Source organism: Entelurus aequoreus, linkage group LG10, assembly GCF_033978785.1.
Source record: "Entelurus aequoreus isolate RoL-2023_Sb linkage group LG10, RoL_Eaeq_v1.1, whole genome shotgun sequence".
Classification (NCBI taxonomy): Eukaryota; Metazoa; Chordata; class Actinopteri; order Syngnathiformes; family Syngnathidae; genus Entelurus; species Entelurus aequoreus.
In genome coordinates, this window is record NC_084740.1 from 34,811,767 (window position 1) to 34,831,266 (window position 19,500).

At 40.3% G+C, this 19,500-nt stretch overlaps 1 protein-coding gene across 2 annotated transcripts in view; it reads right to left on the reverse strand.

Annotated features, from left to right (window-relative positions):
• Positions 1-19,500, reverse strand: part of ccdc9 (coiled-coil domain containing 9) — a 60,894-nt gene that overhangs the window by 13,959 nt on the left and 27,435 nt on the right. For both annotated transcript variants that reach the window (XM_062060601.1, XM_062060600.1), the window contains exons 10-13: positions 13,258-13,372; positions 12,890-13,007; positions 12,387-12,822; positions 6,460-6,639 (exon numbers count right to left, since the gene is read on the reverse strand). In XM_062060601.1, the coding sequence (XP_061916585.1) occupies positions 6,460-6,639; positions 12,387-12,822; positions 12,890-13,007; positions 13,258-13,372 (849 nt within the window). The remainder of the gene's footprint in view (positions 1-6,459; positions 6,640-12,386; positions 12,823-12,889; positions 13,008-13,257; positions 13,373-19,500) is intronic.

Genomic DNA, 19,500 nt, shown 5'->3' on the forward strand with positions numbered 1-19,500 from the left:
TTGGAAGAAGAACTAAAAAGTAAACAGTAACTAATAAGGGTATAAATGGAAACAAAATAGATTCTATTAAAAGAGAAACTAGGCATTAACGACCATGATATAAAAAAAAGTATTGCACTGTTATTGTTTTGCATTCCCTGTCATCCTAGCCCCCCAAAGAGGAGTTGTACAGTGTAATGATGTATGAGACAAAGGATTTTTCATAGGCTAAACCAGTAGTTCTCAAATGAGGGTATGGTGTTTCCGCCCGGACAAAAAAGGGAGGTACTTGAAGGTATGCCAAGGGGTACCTGAGATTTTAAATATTTTAAAATGCAGACAATAAAAATAAACACAGTACGGACGTTAAAAGTTAAAAGATTAAAAGATTTAGCTGAAAGATAAGGAGAAACGTGAATAAAAACATTCCTTTGTTTTGGAGAGTATCACGCACAGCGGGAGGTCAGAGTGCAAGCATGACAGCTTGCTCGCGCCTACTGATAGACAAATGATAGTTTAAATTAACTTATAGATAATCTTTAAGTGAATTAAAAGGGTACTTAAATACACATGAAGTAGTACGTATAATCTTTGAATTAAGGTTTTTGATTAGCAATTAATGGGATAGTTAAGACTGTAATTTTAAAACGTGATATGCAAATTGAACTAACCGAGAGGATATGAAAACGATGGGTGTACATGTTTTGAGTTCCAAATTCTGGAGGAAAAAACCTCAACAAAACGTAAAACCATACAGACGGACTTGGGTGATAGCCACGGTTGTGCTAGGTCAAGCGAGGGTGGAAAGGATATGCAGCCGGGGGACTGCCAACTTCTCTGAACAAGACAAGGTCCAAAGTGAGCCAGAACATGCTCACAAAAAATACAGGTGTGACAGCAGGACGAACAGCAGGATACAAACAGACCCCTGCTGGACATAAGTGTCAACGGACAATGTTCAACACAATCTTTGAAGCATTCCTTTGTGGTCAACCTGCACACACCTTGTAATGACCTGCTTACGAACTGTGCCCTGACAATTCAATACTGCACAGAAGGAACTTCCTGATGTTGCCTGACAGCACGACATCAGCTGACAACTACTGGGGACGCCTCCCAGGAATGAGTGGAGGACGGGGACTGCTCCAACTGTCCTAGCACTGGCTGACTGAGGTGCGTCCGTGTGCCCTGCCACCCAAACCGCCAAAGTGTATGATCACCAATTAGACGACTCATAATAGGAGCCTTTTGACTCTTATATATGGTGGGACTCAAGGTATGGCCGCTCATGTGAACTATCCTTAAAACAATTAGAATGGTATAAGATGGACAACTAATGACCCACATTGTTCCTTTGCTCTCTGTCCTGCCTACGAAACAAAAAAATTTAGGTCAAATGATAAAACAGGGCGTAGCTGCCGCTGATTGAACCGATACGCAAATCAATTATTTCGGTTGTCTGTTAAAAACAAAGCTATTGGTTGCAATTTGGACATTTCTGCTGTAGGCTACAAAGAGCTAGCAGCTACACAACAGCTGAGCTAAAACAAAATTTAAGCATATCAAATATTTATAGTTGTTTATTACATACACAAAGTCGCAGAGAGACAGAAGTCTGTAGAAAGTATTCAGTAACAAACGTGTCCGCATTAATAAACTTTCTACCACAGGAAATATACTGAACAAATACAGCAGTTACTGTCAGACTCTAATCCGGATTACCGTGTCTATCAGAGACATGGTTAAAACCCACAACACCTTTACGTTCTAATTAATGTCCCGGGGGACAAGATTACAGAAAAGACAGATCGAGTGACAAAGGGGGGAGGAATTATGATTTATGAAAGGGAAAAGATTAAAAGTAGATCAATTTGAGTATGTTGAAATTAAAATCACATTTTCCTCAGAAATGTATTTCAAGGTAATTGTAGTATACCGACCGACCACAGCTAAAGACATTTTTCTTGATTCATTTTCAGACATCCTCAAACAGCATAGTATGACAGAAGTAACGTCATGGAGGACGTTAATCTGGACTGGTTAAATAAGACGCGTAGAAAGAAACTTAAGGATATTATAAACGGCTTCTACATAATACAAATGAAAGCAGCCCTACTAGAATTACAATTGGATGACAAAAATTAAAGAGAACATCTGTAAATAAACGAATACAAAACCAGAAAGAAGAGTGTTAAAATAAAAATACCATTGGATTCTAATAAAGACATGAGGACTCAGCTCTCATAAGAGCAATTATAACAGGTCTAAATACAGATCGTATGATTTAAAAGTTTGGAGGAACAAAAGTTACAATGTTTATGCGGAAGTCTAAGGCTGACTTTCACTTAGAATTAATCAAAGCTGCAAAAAGGAACAATAGAGAGTTATGGAAAACCAGATACAAACTTACGGGAAGAGAGCAAACAAGAAACAACACTATAACATTAAATATCAATGGCGCTACAATCGCAGACAGTCTGGACATAAGTAATAATTTTAATGAACATTTCATCAGTCTGTACAAACCCTGAATAAAAATCCCTCAAAATCAGTGCAAATAATTGTCATTTATTCAGGATGGACTCATTTTAGAAGTAACAAATGAAACAAAGTTAAACAAAATCTTCACTGCATTATCAGACTCACGATCTAGAGATATATATATGGGTTGGACACTATCTTCCTAAAAACATATAAGGATTGTATTATTACTCGTATAACAACGATTGATAAATAAATCAATAACGGAAAACACTTTCCCTACCACGTCGAGAAACTGCTACTATGATTAAATCCATAAAGCAGGAAATAAAGAAGACCAGAACATGTACAGACCAATTAGCCTTCTCCACGTTATAACAAAAGGAATAGAAAATTTGAAATTAAAAAGTGGCTTTGGAGCAATCAAGGCTGCTCAGACGGTCACTAAGAGGGGCATTATGTTGACACATCAATTTAATGAGTATTATATTTATCTATGAGAGCATTTTTGTTGTAAATTGTGAGGTATGGCTGTTAAAATCTTGGTTGTTTTTACGAATGATGACAGATGTGAACAAGAGCATGTATGGTCTTTGTGTGATGATGTAAATAAGGTGTGGTTGTATTGTATGGTAAGTATGTGTCCATGAAGGGGCATTTGGTGACTTTTCTTATAATTGAATACATGCTACAGTATGATTATTTTTGATTAATTATTGATTATTATGAATGTATATATTTATTATGATTAATTAGTGTCATAATTTTATTGCTTGATTTGTGGATCCCTTTAATTTAGGTAGCCAGGGACTACAGATGGAAAGTAGCTATTTAGATATAATCTAGTACAGAATATATCTGTTTCTGAACTTAATGTTTCTGTGCATTGTCCCATCATAGATAGACTAAATTAAATACAACTATTTAGTGAATTATTGAGGCCACAATAATTCACTAGGTGTTGTAAAATATCAAAGTACTATTGCAAAAGCGAACAGTGACCTCAAACATGACCTGTCCTCCGCCTCTGTTCTTGCTGCACTTGACTATCAGCTGTCTTTTCTTTTTCTTGGATGTTTCTGAAACTACTAATACTACTACTACTATTACTATTACTACGACTAACACTGTCCCTGTGAGAGGGACAGAGGGGGGAGGTGAGTTTGGATTGGGTCAAGTTTGAGCGTGTTGAGGTTTTATTTAATCAATATGATCAATCCGGTACAAGGATAAAGGAACGTAATGATTTAGATTGACAATTGCAGTGGTTGGCGAAAGCAACCCCACCCTCAAAGGAGGGTGCCAATTCAGTAATTAAATGTTTTGTGAATGATCTAATATCCCGACATGGTTTCCCCAAAAAGATTAGGTCAAACAACGGCACCTATTTTAAGAAAACAGGTTATCATCTTCAGTCACAAGATCAGCACTTCTCAGGACCAGCAGCTTCCTAGGAAGGTGGAAAGACCATGAGACCAAAATGGTAAGTTTGCAAAATGTAGAATTTGTGTGCCAGTTCCTCTGTGCAGATTTGAGGATGAAAGCAGCCACTCCAGATTCCCTTGCACTCGCTAAGAGGGGCACGGTCAAAGCCGATCCAGGACCAACACCCGATACCTGACTGGAAGGAACCGAGAGGAGAGACAACACCTTGCCAGCGATGACGAGAACAACTAAAAAGTGGAAAGAAGTGTCGGGAGTGCCGAAGCAGCGAGGAGGCCTGAAGCAAGCCGAGGGCCTGGACCAAAGCCCCAACGCCCCATACTTTGCCCCGCCTCTTCCCCAAAGCCCCATACTTTTCCCCAATTTCGGCCAGCACGGACATGCCATTAAACAGTCTGCCCAATGGACTGAACCACACCCCAAGAAGAGACAGAGACAGACTGTTTGAGTGGATCTCTTTCTTCACCAAGGCAGCCAAAAGCCCAACGAGGTGTCGGCAGGCCACCAGCCTGAGGCACCACCGAGCCATCTATACGAGCACTAATCGAACATGGACTCATACGAAATTCAGTTGTGTGTACAAAATCAATTGGTAACTACATTCATTGCAAATGCCGGGAAAAATAATAATGCAACAGCTTACAGTCATAAGTCTATATTAATTCTAAACCAGATCTTGTTTGATTCATTATTAATGTGAAAATACATCTTGAATAAGCATATATATATTCATCTAATTATGTTCATGATCAAAGTATTTTGTTATTACATTACTAACTCAAAGGGTAGGCCACTAATTGTGTTCTGTGAGATGGTTTTACTGCAGGCTGGTAACAGCGATCGCTCTGAAGGAGGGTCATAGACGGAATTTTTGCCTCGTATAAAAACATTGAGGTTTTTGCCTCTATCTGCGGTAGAGATTTAATTTAGTGGTCTATATCAGAAATTGTTTTGGTCCAGGGTCTTAAGACCCTGGAAGGCGGGTATGTAGTAGAATTTCTGACCTTTGACCTATAGTTCATGTCTGTCAAAAATGTATGCTCATTTTGATTTCTCTTCCTCTTCTGTGGGACAAAAGTGAACTTTAAGTCGTGCCAACCTGTCTAACTGAATGTGTTGACTGTCTAAAAGATTCGAGTTGTTATGGAACAGATAGGGAAAACAAAATAAGACAGTGACGCACTAACAAGAGAGATAAGAAAGGGATAAAGCCAAACGAAGAGAGTGTTTTGGACACCATCTTCTTTTTCATGGTGACGGGCGCGCCCGGGGGGGAAACTTTCTGTGTGCTAGACAACTCAACCCAACCATTGTACCATTTGATTATGAGTAAAATAAAACTCTTGTGTTAAATCTACTTTGGTTCTCATTGACAACCTGGACTTTCCACTACACTTGTATAGCGCTTTTCTACCTTCAAGGTACTCAAAGCGCTTTGACAGTATTTCCACATTTACCCATTCACACACTGATGGCGGGAGCTGCCATGCAAGGCGCTAACCAGCAGCCATCAGAGGCAAAGGGTGAAGTGTCTTGCCCAAGGACACAACGGACATGACTAGGAAGGTAGAAGGTGGGAATTGAACCCCAGTAACCAGCAACACTCCGATTGCTGGCACAGCCACTCTATCAACTTCGCCAAAAGTACTTAATCTTTTCTTACTAAATGTATTTGTTCTTTCCATTTGACAGAAAAACTGTACCGGATGCAATTACATATTTTTATTTGAGTTTATTTCAGACATGGATCACACCTCATGCTCACAATTACACAACTCAACAGGTCTGAGATGGAGTAGGAAGAAGCAGAGCTTTGATAATACTACCCCTTCTACATGTCACAACAATACAAATAAATATGAATGAAAGATATTCCAAATATTTTTTTTGTTATCAAAAACCCTAAATATCTGCTTGCCAACTTGACTTTTTGATTTCAAAGCAAATTATCCATCAATTTGCTGGTAAGAAAATATAACAATCGGATAGACAACTGTGTCATAGTATTATGAAGCGATTACAGTAATAATCCCTTGTTTATCGCTGTTGACTGGTTCCCGACATGACCACGGATAAGTGAATTTCTGTAAAGTAGGAATCCTTAATTATAAATCTAATATTTTCATAGCTAGAGCATACAAATGTTTACTCCCTTTCAATTTTCCGCATTATTTGAGCCTCTAGACATGATGAATTAACACCCTTTAGTCACTTTTACACTCTTTAATCCAGTCATCAGTGTCGTCACTGATCTGATTGGTTTGGTCTCATCCAGTGGCCAATACCACTAAAATAATGATATTTAAGTTAATTTGGCCATTTTTATTGTTGAAAATGCTTGATTTAGGGCAAAAATATGCTTAAAAGACAAAACTACAAAAATCTGTGATGTGGTGAAACCGCAATATTTGAAGTGTGATGTGGCAATGGACGACTGTACACATTTATATTCATAACGGTCCTCCGGGGGGCAGCCGTAACTGTGATGTGGCCCTCAATAAAAACAAGTTTGACACACCTGGACTAGTACATCGGGTTAGGACTTGGGGTCTTCACCTTGTGAGTTGGTGGCGGGCGGATCCTGGCTGTCTTCGCTGACCTCCAGGGGGACGGGGTCAGACACCTCTGATGGCGCGAGGTCAGACGATGGCGGCTTGTCCTGGGATTCTGCAGGTGTGTACTCTGGTTCGGACACCGTGACTTGGACTTCAGCCTTTTCTGGAGTGGCTTGATACTCTGTGTTGATAAGAGGGGCAGGGCACATTTTTTAAATACCGGTACATGCTCTAAAACATGTTGATACTAGTGATGCACTGATCAATCAGCCACCGATCGGTATCGTACCATTTACGTGAAAACAGTATGTGATCACCGTTGCCGATTAGTGCTTTTGAATGTCGATCACAAACGCTGATCCCCTCTGCCAGACACCTTTGATTTTTAGTCAGCTAGCAGCCAACTGTATTATCCCCATACACATTGTGGAGCCCTTACCCTAAGTTAATAACCTTCACCTCTATTGCGGCAAATAAACTTCATTTCTTAGTATCTACTGGAGGACGAGGCTAAACATGTTAAGCACTGAGTGAGCAAGGCCTGCTACTCAGTATGCTAGCTTCTAAACTAGCTTGAAATAAGAGCTTAGTAAAGTTTGAGGAGTGAGTTACTGTAGAAAGTAAGCATTTACTAACAGGAAATTAACAAGTGGATTAATAAGAGTATATAGAGAGGATAATATTACAACGACTCTTGTTGGTATGTCGGCAGACTCGGCTCTGTTGTGGCCAAGAGTACGCGACACTAAAGGGGAGCCCATCCAACCATAAATCGGTGATGTCTAGGGGTACAACAATTGATCGATAGATCGATTTATATTTCTAAATTTCAAGTATATCTATCTGTGATCGGCAAGCAGTGTTGGGACTAACGCGTTACTAAGTAACGCGTTACTGAAATGCCGTTAGTTTCGGCGGTAACTAGTAATCTAACGCGTTATTTTTTTTATATACAGTAACTCAGTTACCGTTACTGCATGATGCGTTACTACATAAAAATAACGTAAAATAACGCAGTATCGGCTAGAAACTGAAGATCTGAGTGTGTTTTATTGGAGCGCTCCGGTGGAAAAGAAGAGGCGTGCTTTCCCCCACCCACAGAAAGCACGCCTCCCCGCAGGGGAGACGTTTCCCAGAGCCGTACTTCGGGTCTAACAACCTTCACTTTACCCGGAAGAGGGTCTTTACAGCTGAGGGTGAATGACGAGCCCGGCGGTTTGTTGCAACTTTGTGACTTTATTGCACGCAGCCATCCACCAAGCTAGAACACCTACACGCACCCACTGTCGCCGCTCCCTCACCTCTCTCGCCCACTCACTCACTGACGTCACTCACCTCTCATGCTGTCATATCTTAAAGGGAAACTTCGGTTTTTTTCAACCTGGGCCCTGTTTTCATAATTTTTTCTGTATATGTGAGTGCTGGATAAAACATGTTTTGAGGTCGCGCCAGTATTGAGCAGGGCAGGCAGCCTCCAGCCCAGCTAACGCTCGTACACAGGGCAACTGGCTCTCGTCAAAATTCGGCCTATAAACATGCATTTTTTTCACACTGACAGGCTCAGATAGTTACAATGAGTGTCCGACAACATACTAGAAAGGAGAAATTAACGTATGTCTCTACCTTTAGCTGGAGATCGCTGTGTGTTGTGAGCTGTGTCCAAATCTCACCACGCTACAAATCTCGTTCCGAAATCTCGCGATAACTCGCGACAAAACACCGGTGGAAAAACAGTTACCTGACTGAGGTGAAGAGAGATGACTGAAGTGATTTTCTGCCTCCACTATAAAACTAAAATAACAGTCTTCGGTAATCCAACAGAAAATCACTTCAGTCATCTCTCTTCACCTCAGTCAGGTAACTGTTTTTCCACCGGTGTTTTGTCGCGAGTTATCGCGAGATTTCGGAACGAGATTTGTAGCGTGGTGAGATTTGGACACAGCTCACAACACACAGCGATCTCCAGCTAAAGGTAGAGACATACGTTAATTTCTCCTTTCTAGTATGTTGTCGGACACTCATTGTAACTATCTGAGCCTGTCAGTGTGAAAAAAATGCATGTTTATAGGCCGAATTTTGACGAGAGCCAGTTGCCCTGTGTACGAGCGTTAGCTGGGCTGGAGGCTGCCTGCCCTGCTCAATACTGGCGCGACCTCAAAACATGTTTTATCCAGCACTCACATATACAGAAAAAATTATGAAAACAGGGCCCAGGTTGAAAAAAACCGAAGTTTCCCTTTAAAGGGCCACACACACACACACACACACATACGCTACTCTCATAACAACTAACAAGACATCATGGCGAAGCCAGAAGTCGAGTTTTTTAACATGGAGACATTCTCAATACTTTTCTTTGGTCGAGCACAAAGAAAATAACATTTTAGTTAAATGTAAGTTGTGTCTTGGATCAAAGATCCTATCTACTTGGAGTTAAAGTTAAAGTGCCATTATGTTGCAGCTATTTAAAATAGTTTTGTAAATTTTTTCTGGCCTGAAATAAATTGGCCCTTTGAAACATATCTTTGTCTTTGTGTGTTGTATGTAGACCACATTGCTTTCTGAGTTCAGTGATGCAAATGCATGTCAAGTTGATCAACAGATTGTATTATTCTCCAGTGCAATAACAGTACTGAAATGAAGGCTAAAAGGGCATTAATGGGAGCCTTAAAAAAAGGGGGAAAAAAAGAAGTAACTAAATAGTTACTTTTCACAGTAACGCATTACTTTTTGGTGTAAGTAACTGAGTTAGTAACTGAGTTACTTTTGAAATAAAGTAACTAGTAATTGTAACTGGTTACTGGTTTTCAGTAACTAACCCAACACTGTCGGCAAGTATGCCTTCCGGAAAATAGGTATCGATCCAAGATCGTTTAAAAAAGGGAATCGATCGATTTTATCTATACTAAAAAAAGGAACACATTGGATTTAAAAACGACATACTCCATATGAAGTTTTTCACTTGTACAAATAAGGACTTTAAACGTCAAGTCTCATTTTCCCCGTCGGTGACGTAATCAAAACGAACTTGGCGGATAGCTGCGGTGGCTGAGAAAGGTCCCAACAAACGCAACCCGCCACACGACAACATAATTACTACACAAAATCTTTGAGCTACAGCACGATTGCAACATCCGCAACAAATACAAGCGACACAACACAATTTAAAGACGCAACACAACTTTTAAGCTACAAAAGACGCGACTGCTATACCGCATCGACTTCCCAAACACAACAACATGAAGCGTGACACACAAATGGCATCCAAGGAGGAGTTATTTCATGAGAAATAAATACAAAAGATGGATGAAGGAGGCTATGAACATTAGGAAGCGAGGGGCCAACACCATCAACAGGGATGAGGATTAGGATGAGGATCAACAGCTTCTGCACACGTGGGACGCCGTCCGTCATCGGTGACGCCAGGGCGAAGAACAGATACTGTATGGCAGGGTGCGGGGGAACTTTATTTAGCAGGTAAATCCACTGTTAAAATGTTGGTTAATGTACTTTTATTGAAAATTGCATAATTGTTGAAAATGTGAGCAGAAAAGTGTTGGTTGCTCTTGTTAATTTACCCAAAATTGTTGGTTGCACTTTATTGACATAAGATGTGAATGCATTGGCCATTAATTGTTGTTCACTTGTTTGTTTGTATCCATAATTAATTCATACATAATACCCTTACAAGAAATAATAGGAATATACAGTACAGGCCAAAAGTTTGGACACAACCTTCTTTTCAATGTGTTTTCTTTATATTCATGACTACTTACATTGTAGATTGTCACTGAAGGCATCAAAACTATGAATGAACACGTGGAGTATGTACTTAACAAAAAAAGGTGAAATAACTGAATGGCAACACTAAATTGGCCCTAGTGTGTGAATGTGAGTGTGAACGTTGTCTGTTTATCTGTTGGCCCTGTGATGAGGGGGCGACTTGTCCAGGGTGTACCCCGCCTTCCACCCGAATGCAGCTGAGATAGGCTCCAGCACCCCCCGCGACCCCAAAAGGGACAAGCGGTAGAAAATGAATGGATGGATGCTTTATATTCTAGTTTCTTCAAAATAGCCACCCTTTGCTCTGATTACTGCTTTGCACACTCTTGGCATTCTCTCGATGAGCTTCAAGAGGTAGTCACCTGAAATGGTTTTCACTTCACAGGTGTCATAGTTTTGATGCCTTCAGTGACAATCTACAATGTAAATAGTCATGAAAATAAAGGAAACGCATTGAAATGAGAAGGTGTGTCCAAACTTATGGCCTGTACTGTATGTCTAGTATCCACTATTTATTTCACACTATTTGATGTTATTTGCTAAAAAGTTACAGAGTCGATTTCAAGTCAATGAATTGTTTCGGATAGTAACAACCACAAATATCGAATCGAAGTTAAAACAAATTGTTACACCCCTAGTAATGTCTTTTGCAAAGGCAGTATCAGTATATGATCAATACTAGAATGATCAAGTTGATGTTATTATAAATAACGTTTTTAAATATTTTGTTGTTTTTGTTCATGTTTACTATCTCAGGGAATAATTCCCTGAACACAGGAGGACTTTGAGGGAAAAAACCAAAGGATTTAAAAGAGTAGTAGACAAGGGTGTGAATCTTTGGGAACCTTAAGATTCGATCCGATTCCTGCGGTGACGATTCGATTTAGAATCAATTGAAACCGATTCTCGCAGTGTATTTGGTATAATAATTATAATGAAATATTTTTAAAACTGGTTACAAATTGATTCTTATTTGAAAAAATGTACAGTTAATACATGTGATTGGTATCGGTCGATCTCACTGGTATCAGAATTAGGGCTGGGCGATATGTCGAGTTTGTAAGATATATCGATATATTTTTAAACAAGATATGAATTAAGAAAATATCGTAATATCGAAAAAATTAGTTCACGTTAAAATGACCAAACAACGCTTATTTGTTGTGTTCCTTGATTCTCTCCCGCTCCCCACTCCCTCTCATGGGCTACTAAACCCCTCCCCTTCCTCTTTCAAAGACGTGCTTGCACGTATAAGAACATCCATGATTGGTTCGGTCGTTTACTATGATGAGTCACGATTGGTTGAGATTAAGGCAAAACATTAGGGACAGGCCAATCAGAGGCAAGATAGGGCGGGTCATGGAACCAGGAAGGGAAATCACAACAGACATCCCAAATGACGACGAGAGAGTCGTAGAAGAGAAGAAGGAATATTCAAGCGGGCGATTTATATATTTAAAAAAAACTAATGGAAGATGGCAGAGGGATTCTCTTCTTTAGATTTTTCTTTTAGCGATGTAAACGACGTCCAGGAAACCCACAATGAGTCTATTTGGCCACATTTGGACAAATGTATGTGTCTGGATAAAACATTCATTTGAGTTGTTTACCATGTAAGCCCAGATCAAAATTGTTCTCAAGTTGCCAAGCCGGGCATATGTTGCACGAGAAATGCTGCCAAAAATGTATGCCGACATGAGGAAGATCATAGCCGCACAATTAAGTCAAATCACTTACTTGGCGCTGACCAGAACCGTACATGTGTGACAGCCCATTACATCGTCGACTGGGAATTAAAAAGTGCCTGCAATTTTTTTATGAGTTTGATACACTTTGTATTATTTGCCCAGCTATGTTATTTATTTTACGTATAAATAATATCTATTCTGTGCTACTTAAACAGTTTTTTTTCTGTGCTGTTAATATCCTGTTTACAGTGCAGTTGTCCTTCACTTCAATTTCACTGAATTTCGCTCAAAAATGTATATCTTTAAATGTTTACTACCACCGAAAAATATATTGGGATATAAATCGAATATCGAGTTTAAGTAAAAATATATCGAGATATACTTTTTCGTCCATATCCCCCAGCCCTGATCAGAATGACCTTCCCTAGTTAATTAACAGCAGATAAAGAAGCTGTACCTGTGTCCTCCTCAATAGGGGCAGTGTCCTCCACATTCTCCTCCTTTGGTGCAGGACTGCTCTCAGCACTGAGGGATTTCAGCGGGCTCTCTCCCATGCTGCTCCGTGGTGACAACATCTCCATCTCCTCCCCCCAGTCCGACACAGGCCGGTGACCGTGCAGCGGGGAGAAGGGGCTGGGAGGCTTCCCCGCCTGCGACGGGTCTTGCAAGGCCGCTGAGGGGGGCGGGATGTGGATCTTGGGCCGGGGCGTTCGCCGCTCTTTGGGGCTTCCGGCCGACGACGGTCTGGAGCGAGGCGAGTTGGGGGAGTCGGCGTTACCAGCGTCTTTCTTCTCGTCGCCACTGGAATCGTCGTCTCCATCGGACACGTCCTGCTCTCCGTCGCTGGCGTCTTCCCACTGGTCGTCATCTTCCTCATCTCCAGCCTCGACCACCTGAGAGACGATGCAGTGAGACCCCAAGGAGGTTCTAGCGTAAATATTCTCCTTTCCTCACACCCACCTTCTGTTCCTGGGGAGCTTTGGACATGTCCTTCTCCTTCTGGTTCCTCTCTCGCTTTGGCATGTCCTTTTCCTTCTCCTCGTCTTCTTTTTCTCCTTCCCAGCGGTTGTCATGCATACTGACCAAAGAGTGTTCGATACCAATTCAATCATGCAATAATAAACGTAAACATGCACCAGTGCTGACATCTAAACGTAATCCAAAGTGCGGCCCGTAGCAAAACATTTTACTAGCCCGCAGCACAGTCGTTAAAATATTATGAGTTAACTTCAGTGCTGAACCTCTGCTAAAGTTTTAAGTCAACATTCACCATATAGGGAATTGACACGAATGGTATCGTTACAAACAAGTCTTAAGTCGTCTTGTACCTATAACTGGGCTTCTGTCCTCTTCTTTGGTTCCGGTCTCCCCGGGGTCCCTGCGACCTGCCCTGGGACAGGAAGTCTCCAAACGTGGAGGATTTAGGGGGTCGCTTGCCATCATCTGGAGGACACATTGAAGCCAGGAGTAAATGTGAAGCATGTATAAATAATTATATAGACGCTGCCATGCAGCCAGTGGGTGTATGCATGCATTTAACAACCATGCTGAAGATTTAAAGTGCCTGAGCATCAAGCAGTGTGAAGACAATCACACAATTTGCATCAAATTAGCAACTGTAGCAAGTTTAAATTAGGGCCTGCGTAAGAAAAATTAAAAAGGCAATCTCGATTCACGGCAACATGCCATCGAGTTTCTCAATGATGACTTTTTTAAGAACATTTATTTAAAAAACTGCGTCACAAACAAATGCAAGTTTTCACGAGGACTCACATTGTCCTGTCCCTGTCTCCGAGTAAGCCTCGCAACCCAGTGCGACTTGGCTCCACTTCCCTGGTGAGCGAGCGAGCGTGTCCCCAAACTGACGGAGCGATGCAGCAAGGATCCTCGACTTATATTAGGGATGTGAATTTTGGGGCACCTAACAATTCGAGCCAATTCCTGGGGTGACGATTTGATTCAGAACCAATTCTCGATTCAAACAGATTCTCGCAATGTATTACTTAGTATAACAATTTTAAAAACAGGTTACAGGTTAGAAAAGCTCCTTCTAGTTGCATGGACATGGCCTAAAACATTGTTTTAAAAATGTATTCTTATATGAAGAAATTTTTTTTTTAAATGATCAATTTCTGAATATTATGAATCGATTTGAACACGAGTCGCGATTCGGATGTGAATGTATTTTTGTGCACCCCTGACTTATATATCCTGTATAAAATTGTGTTTTACATTAAACTGGTCCTGAAGGTACCTTGTTATTGTGCGATATTAAGAAAAATACAGTATAGCACCACTATCAGCCAGCTGGCAACTATAGCGCTAGTCGCAAGCTATCATAAATGCTAACATTAATATAATACAGTGTAATTATGTATTTATGTTTTTCTTTTCATGCCACTACCATTTCTATCATTGGTTATGTGTATTTAAATACATTTAAATTGATGGAAAAATTGCAGGGGCAATTAAAAAAAATAATTTATAGACGAAAAGTTTAATGAACTTCAAATTTCACAAGCCACAAGCACGTGGCTCAGAACATGTGTGTATGTGTATGCCGCGTGAACTAACCATTTTTTACAGCGAGCAGGGGTGTCAAAGTCAAGACCCGCGAAAGAATTATCTATGGCCCCCAGGATGATACTTGATTAGTATTAGAACTGGCCCGCAGGCCACAGCCGCCTGCTGCTGTTTTGCATGCACCAATACTCCGTCAGTGTTGGTGCTAGGAATTTTCAAAATGGTGTCCCAGGGACCCCATCAAGTCATAAAAATGGGGCCCCACAGTACATTTTTGGGGTCCCACTTTTTTGTAACCGTTTTGAAAACAAATGATAAATGTATGCATTATCCTGTTATATCTCACATTCTATATTGTGTTTTGGAAAAAGGTTGCCATAAACGTTACTTAATTCATAAAAAAACATTTTTATGCATATGTGAATTTATTTAGTTATAAACATTCATTCACTTTCTTCATGGATCTAAACCTTACCGGTGCCGGTATTTTTTAAATATATTTTCAGAATGTGTTTGTTCTATTTTTGGCCTAAGTAAGACAAAGAAAACAATCTGAAGTTGTCTTTATTTTTTTAGTTTTAATGCCATGATTTTAAAAGTCCGGCCCCCGTGTGCATAGATTTTCCTCCATGCGACTCCTGAGCTAAAATGAGTTTGACACCCCTGACCTAGAGTATCGAAACCTCAATTCTAAGCAAGAAAATCCTAATTCTCATTTTATTACAGAATAGTGCAGCCATAGTCTTTCATTCTAACAAGATCATTGAAACGACGTATAGCTAGGCAGTCCAAATTGCGGCCCTCTGGCCATTTTTTCATTCTTTTTTAGAGTCCTTTGGCATACTGTTAAAAATAAAATAAATGTATTATTAATGTGATGTATATTTCACTAACTTGCTTTGTCAGCCTTACACAAAGCTAGGATCTAGAGATTTTGTTCAGATAGCTTTGCAAATGCCTTAACCTTTTTGAAATTGGGCACCTACTACAGAGGGGCCCGGGGCCCACTCAAGTATTAACACTGAATTAGTAATCTTAGTCTTCATTTGAATCGTATTCAATAATTATATCTAAGCTACTTACAGTTTAACAGGATAAATCTTGTCAAATGATACAAAAGCATGTGTTAATCACAAACACTATCAAGGCTTAGGTCAGGCTGATTACTAATACAAATACTAACCAAATATACTGCTAAGGAAGACGGATGGATTTTTTTAATGCATTCTAAATATGAAATAAATGTAAATTCAAGTCTGCTTACAGAGGAGCCAATGGGAAAGGCCTCTATTGCGCCCATAAAATGTAATAAATAACCATTCAAAAAGTATTAATGATATTGTTATTATAAACGCTAACGCAGACAAAGTATTTATAGCGGCGACGTGATCACTACCGTGCGTCCCTATATTTACATCATCGAGTGGTCAGCTGTTTCCTCGCTTCTCTGCTCCTTGGAAGTTTATTCTAGATCATAAATCATGCCTCTCACCTGTAAAGTAGATGGCTGAGGACGTACTCCGACAAGTTGGTACACTTTGACAGCCATGTAGGACTCAGAACTGGCGAGAACGACACGAAAAGATGCTTGGTCCCCCCCGCACTTCAACCCCGTTTTGTCGCGAGGATTATGAGTCAGTTTTTATCTAAAATGGGAATGTATGAACATCTTAGCAGTCAGCATTCTAATGTGATGTTTGATTATGTTTCTTAGCTCTAATGAAGTCTGCAGTGAGTAAAAAAAAAACCAAATGTGAATCGTTTTTGAAATGATTGCGCCGCGTATGCTTAAAATGATCAAAATATGTAAATATTAAATCTTATAAATGTGCCCGTTACTACATTACATATATACTTACATCATGTTTATAAAACCCTAAAGGAGGTGTTTGGATGTTTTTTTAGGGCTCTATAGGCAGAATTGAATGGTGCAAATAGGCTCCATTGTAAGCGGAAACACATTTATTTCATATTTAGAATGCATAAAAAAAAAAAAACATCCATCGTCATGTCTTTCATAATGATTGCACAACGACTGGCAAAATTTTAATGTAGAAAATATATTAAAAAGGACCCCGCATGCTTTAATGTTTCTGAATGCAACCCTTGCTGAATGACGACGATGAGGCGAGAAAGAAGCAAAGGATGAGGATGAGCAGGAGAGAGGGAGGCCTGAAAGCTCCTCAGGGACATGCTGAGAGGATAAGAACTTGAAGAGCGAGGAACGAGGTGAGAAAAAGGTCAAAAAAGAGAGCACGGGAAGCACAAAAGAAATGAAGGGGATCAGCGAGAAGGGATTGGAGATGAGGACGCTGGAGTCATTCAGCCAATTAAGACGTTCATCCCGCCCGAGTAATTTCACGACGACTCCACTTAGTCTGGCACGAGGACAGAAAGCAGGAGTCAAGTGCAGCTAAAAATAATTTTCAACTTCACACTCATCACGTCTGAGGCCAACTACATTTCACTGAATTGTATCCACATCTTGATGACACTGTGAAAGTGTGTGTGCCTGTGTCACACCTCGCAATCGTAATACGACGTCACAAAAGCTAACTTCCCTCAAGTCAGTTGGACTTATCTTCCTGTGTAATACCACTCTGCTCCTCACGAGGGATCAGGAAGTCAATGTCACGTGAAGGAGGAACGTTAAGATTGTCACTATAAAGATGGCGAGTGTCTCCGTTTGCATTCTGGCTGCCGAGATGAAAAGATCACCCCTGACGGTGTCGGGAACATTCTGGTGATGCGCTGCCCCATGCTGGTTGGAGGGTAAAACAACAACAAATTCAAACGAAGCGAGTTGCGTCATCTGATGCGAGCGCACGACACGGGGAAGCAGCCACAAACTGACTCGAATGCAAATTAGCTGTGATGGAAAAAAGTCACAAGCACGTGGTTAAGCACACGCACACACGCACACACGCACACACGCACACACACACACACACACACACACACACACACACACACACACACACACACACACACACACACACACACACACACACACACACACACACACACACACACACACACACACACACACACACACACACACACACACACACACACACACACACAGAGAGAGAGCGAGAGAACATCCGCACTCTGGTCTAACCTGAGGCTCTGCCCCGAGGATCGGCGCGCAAGTTACGCCCCCAGGCTGCAGAAAGGACATACAAAGCTACACTCAGCACCGTGTTCACGGGGGATATGACATCACCTTCCCTGGCAAACGCAACGCAAGCCAGTAAGGAGAGATGCATTGTGGGAAATTGAGAATACACACGTTAAAGCTAGTAGTAGCTGTACATAAAACATCTGAGGCTGCTGAGTTATTGTTTTTTCTGTCTCTGCTGAAATAGAAAAAAAGGCAGTATGGACCCTGAGTATATAGACCCTTGCCCCCCCAGGGAAACACAGCCAGCACTTAGCTAACGAGTTTAACGAACCTCTTGATCAGCATGTCCTGCAATACTCCACATTAGGGCTGGGCTATATGGCTGAAAACTGAATCACGATTTTAGTGCTTTATATCGGTCAATATTGATAATTATTGATATTTTCCTATGACCTATCAAAAATAAGGACCGGGGGAAAAATATAATTTTATTAAATGTAAGGATCTTTATTTAAAATGTAACCTTCCATTGATTATAATCCCCTCAACTATCAAAGCAGAAAGGAAATGTCCAAACAACCATTGAAAATAAATCAATGTAAACCATTCTAAAAACATATTGAACACTAAACAACCTCTTAAAATTAAAGTGTAAAAATGATACGTAAGAAATGCTTATTAAAGTGTAACAAAATGTAAACCGAGAATCCTGGGAGTAACTATTTTTTGCAGGTTCAGTGCTAGGGAGTTACTGTGTAACATTTAATTAGGTCTGTTATTTTTATTCAAGTTTGGAAAGGAATTTGTTATGCAGTAATTACTATTTTAATATTAATGGACCAAATTATTATTATTTTAAAGTGGCACATTTGTTCTATTTTTTTATTTATACATTACTCAGGCATGTGATTTGAACTTAATGAAAAAGACTGAAAATAAGCCGGGGGTCTGGGGGCCGAAGGTCCAGGGTATGGGGACAAGGGGGGCAACCCCACCCCCTCTCCCCCAAAGCTCCTGGTTTTTCAGCAATTGAACATGCAAAAATTAGCACAAAAAAAGCACCATTTAAAGATGTTTTAGTGTTTAAAGAATTGAAAAGTGATCAACAGAGTTTACATAAATACATACCCATTCATCCAAATGAATCACTGTGTCTGTTTCAGTCACTACTATATACTATTACTTATTTAGTAACTACAGTAATTACAACTTGTGTTCACATCCACAAGAACCACATGGGTTAGCCTACTAATAATGAACAAAATGTCAGCTACTGTTTTGTTTTAAAATAACATTTTGCATTTAGACAGGCTATACTGTAGCAAAAGTCATCACATGTCTGCCACAATCATGTGTGTTCTTAAATGTGTATCCCACGTCTTCCATGTCAAGTGCAGTTTTGATTTGGGCTTACATGGTAAACAACGAAAATGAATGTTTTGGGCATTGTTTTACCCAGACGCATACATTTGTCCAAATGTGGCCAAGTAGACGCATTGTGGGTTCCCTGGACGTTGTCTACATCACTAAAAGAAAAATCTAAGGACGAGAATCCCCTGCCATCTTTCACTAGTTGTTTTTTTAAATATATAAATCGCCCGCTTGAATATTCCCTCTTCTCTTCTCCGACTGTCTCGTCATCCTTTGGGATGTGCACGTCTGTTGTGATTTCCCTTCTTGGTTCGATGACTCGCCCTATCTTGCCTCTGATTAGCCTGTTCGTTATGTTTTTCCCTAATCTTAACCAATTGTGACTTATCATAGTAAACCAGCCAACCAATCATGGATTTTCTTATACGTAAACCAACCAATCATCAATGATGTTTCCCGTATATTTAGTCCCCTGCCCGTGGAGTTGCTTCGTTACGTAGCTTCAATTTTTAAGTTAATAATTTCTAATGGAAAACCATAGTTTTTACCACTG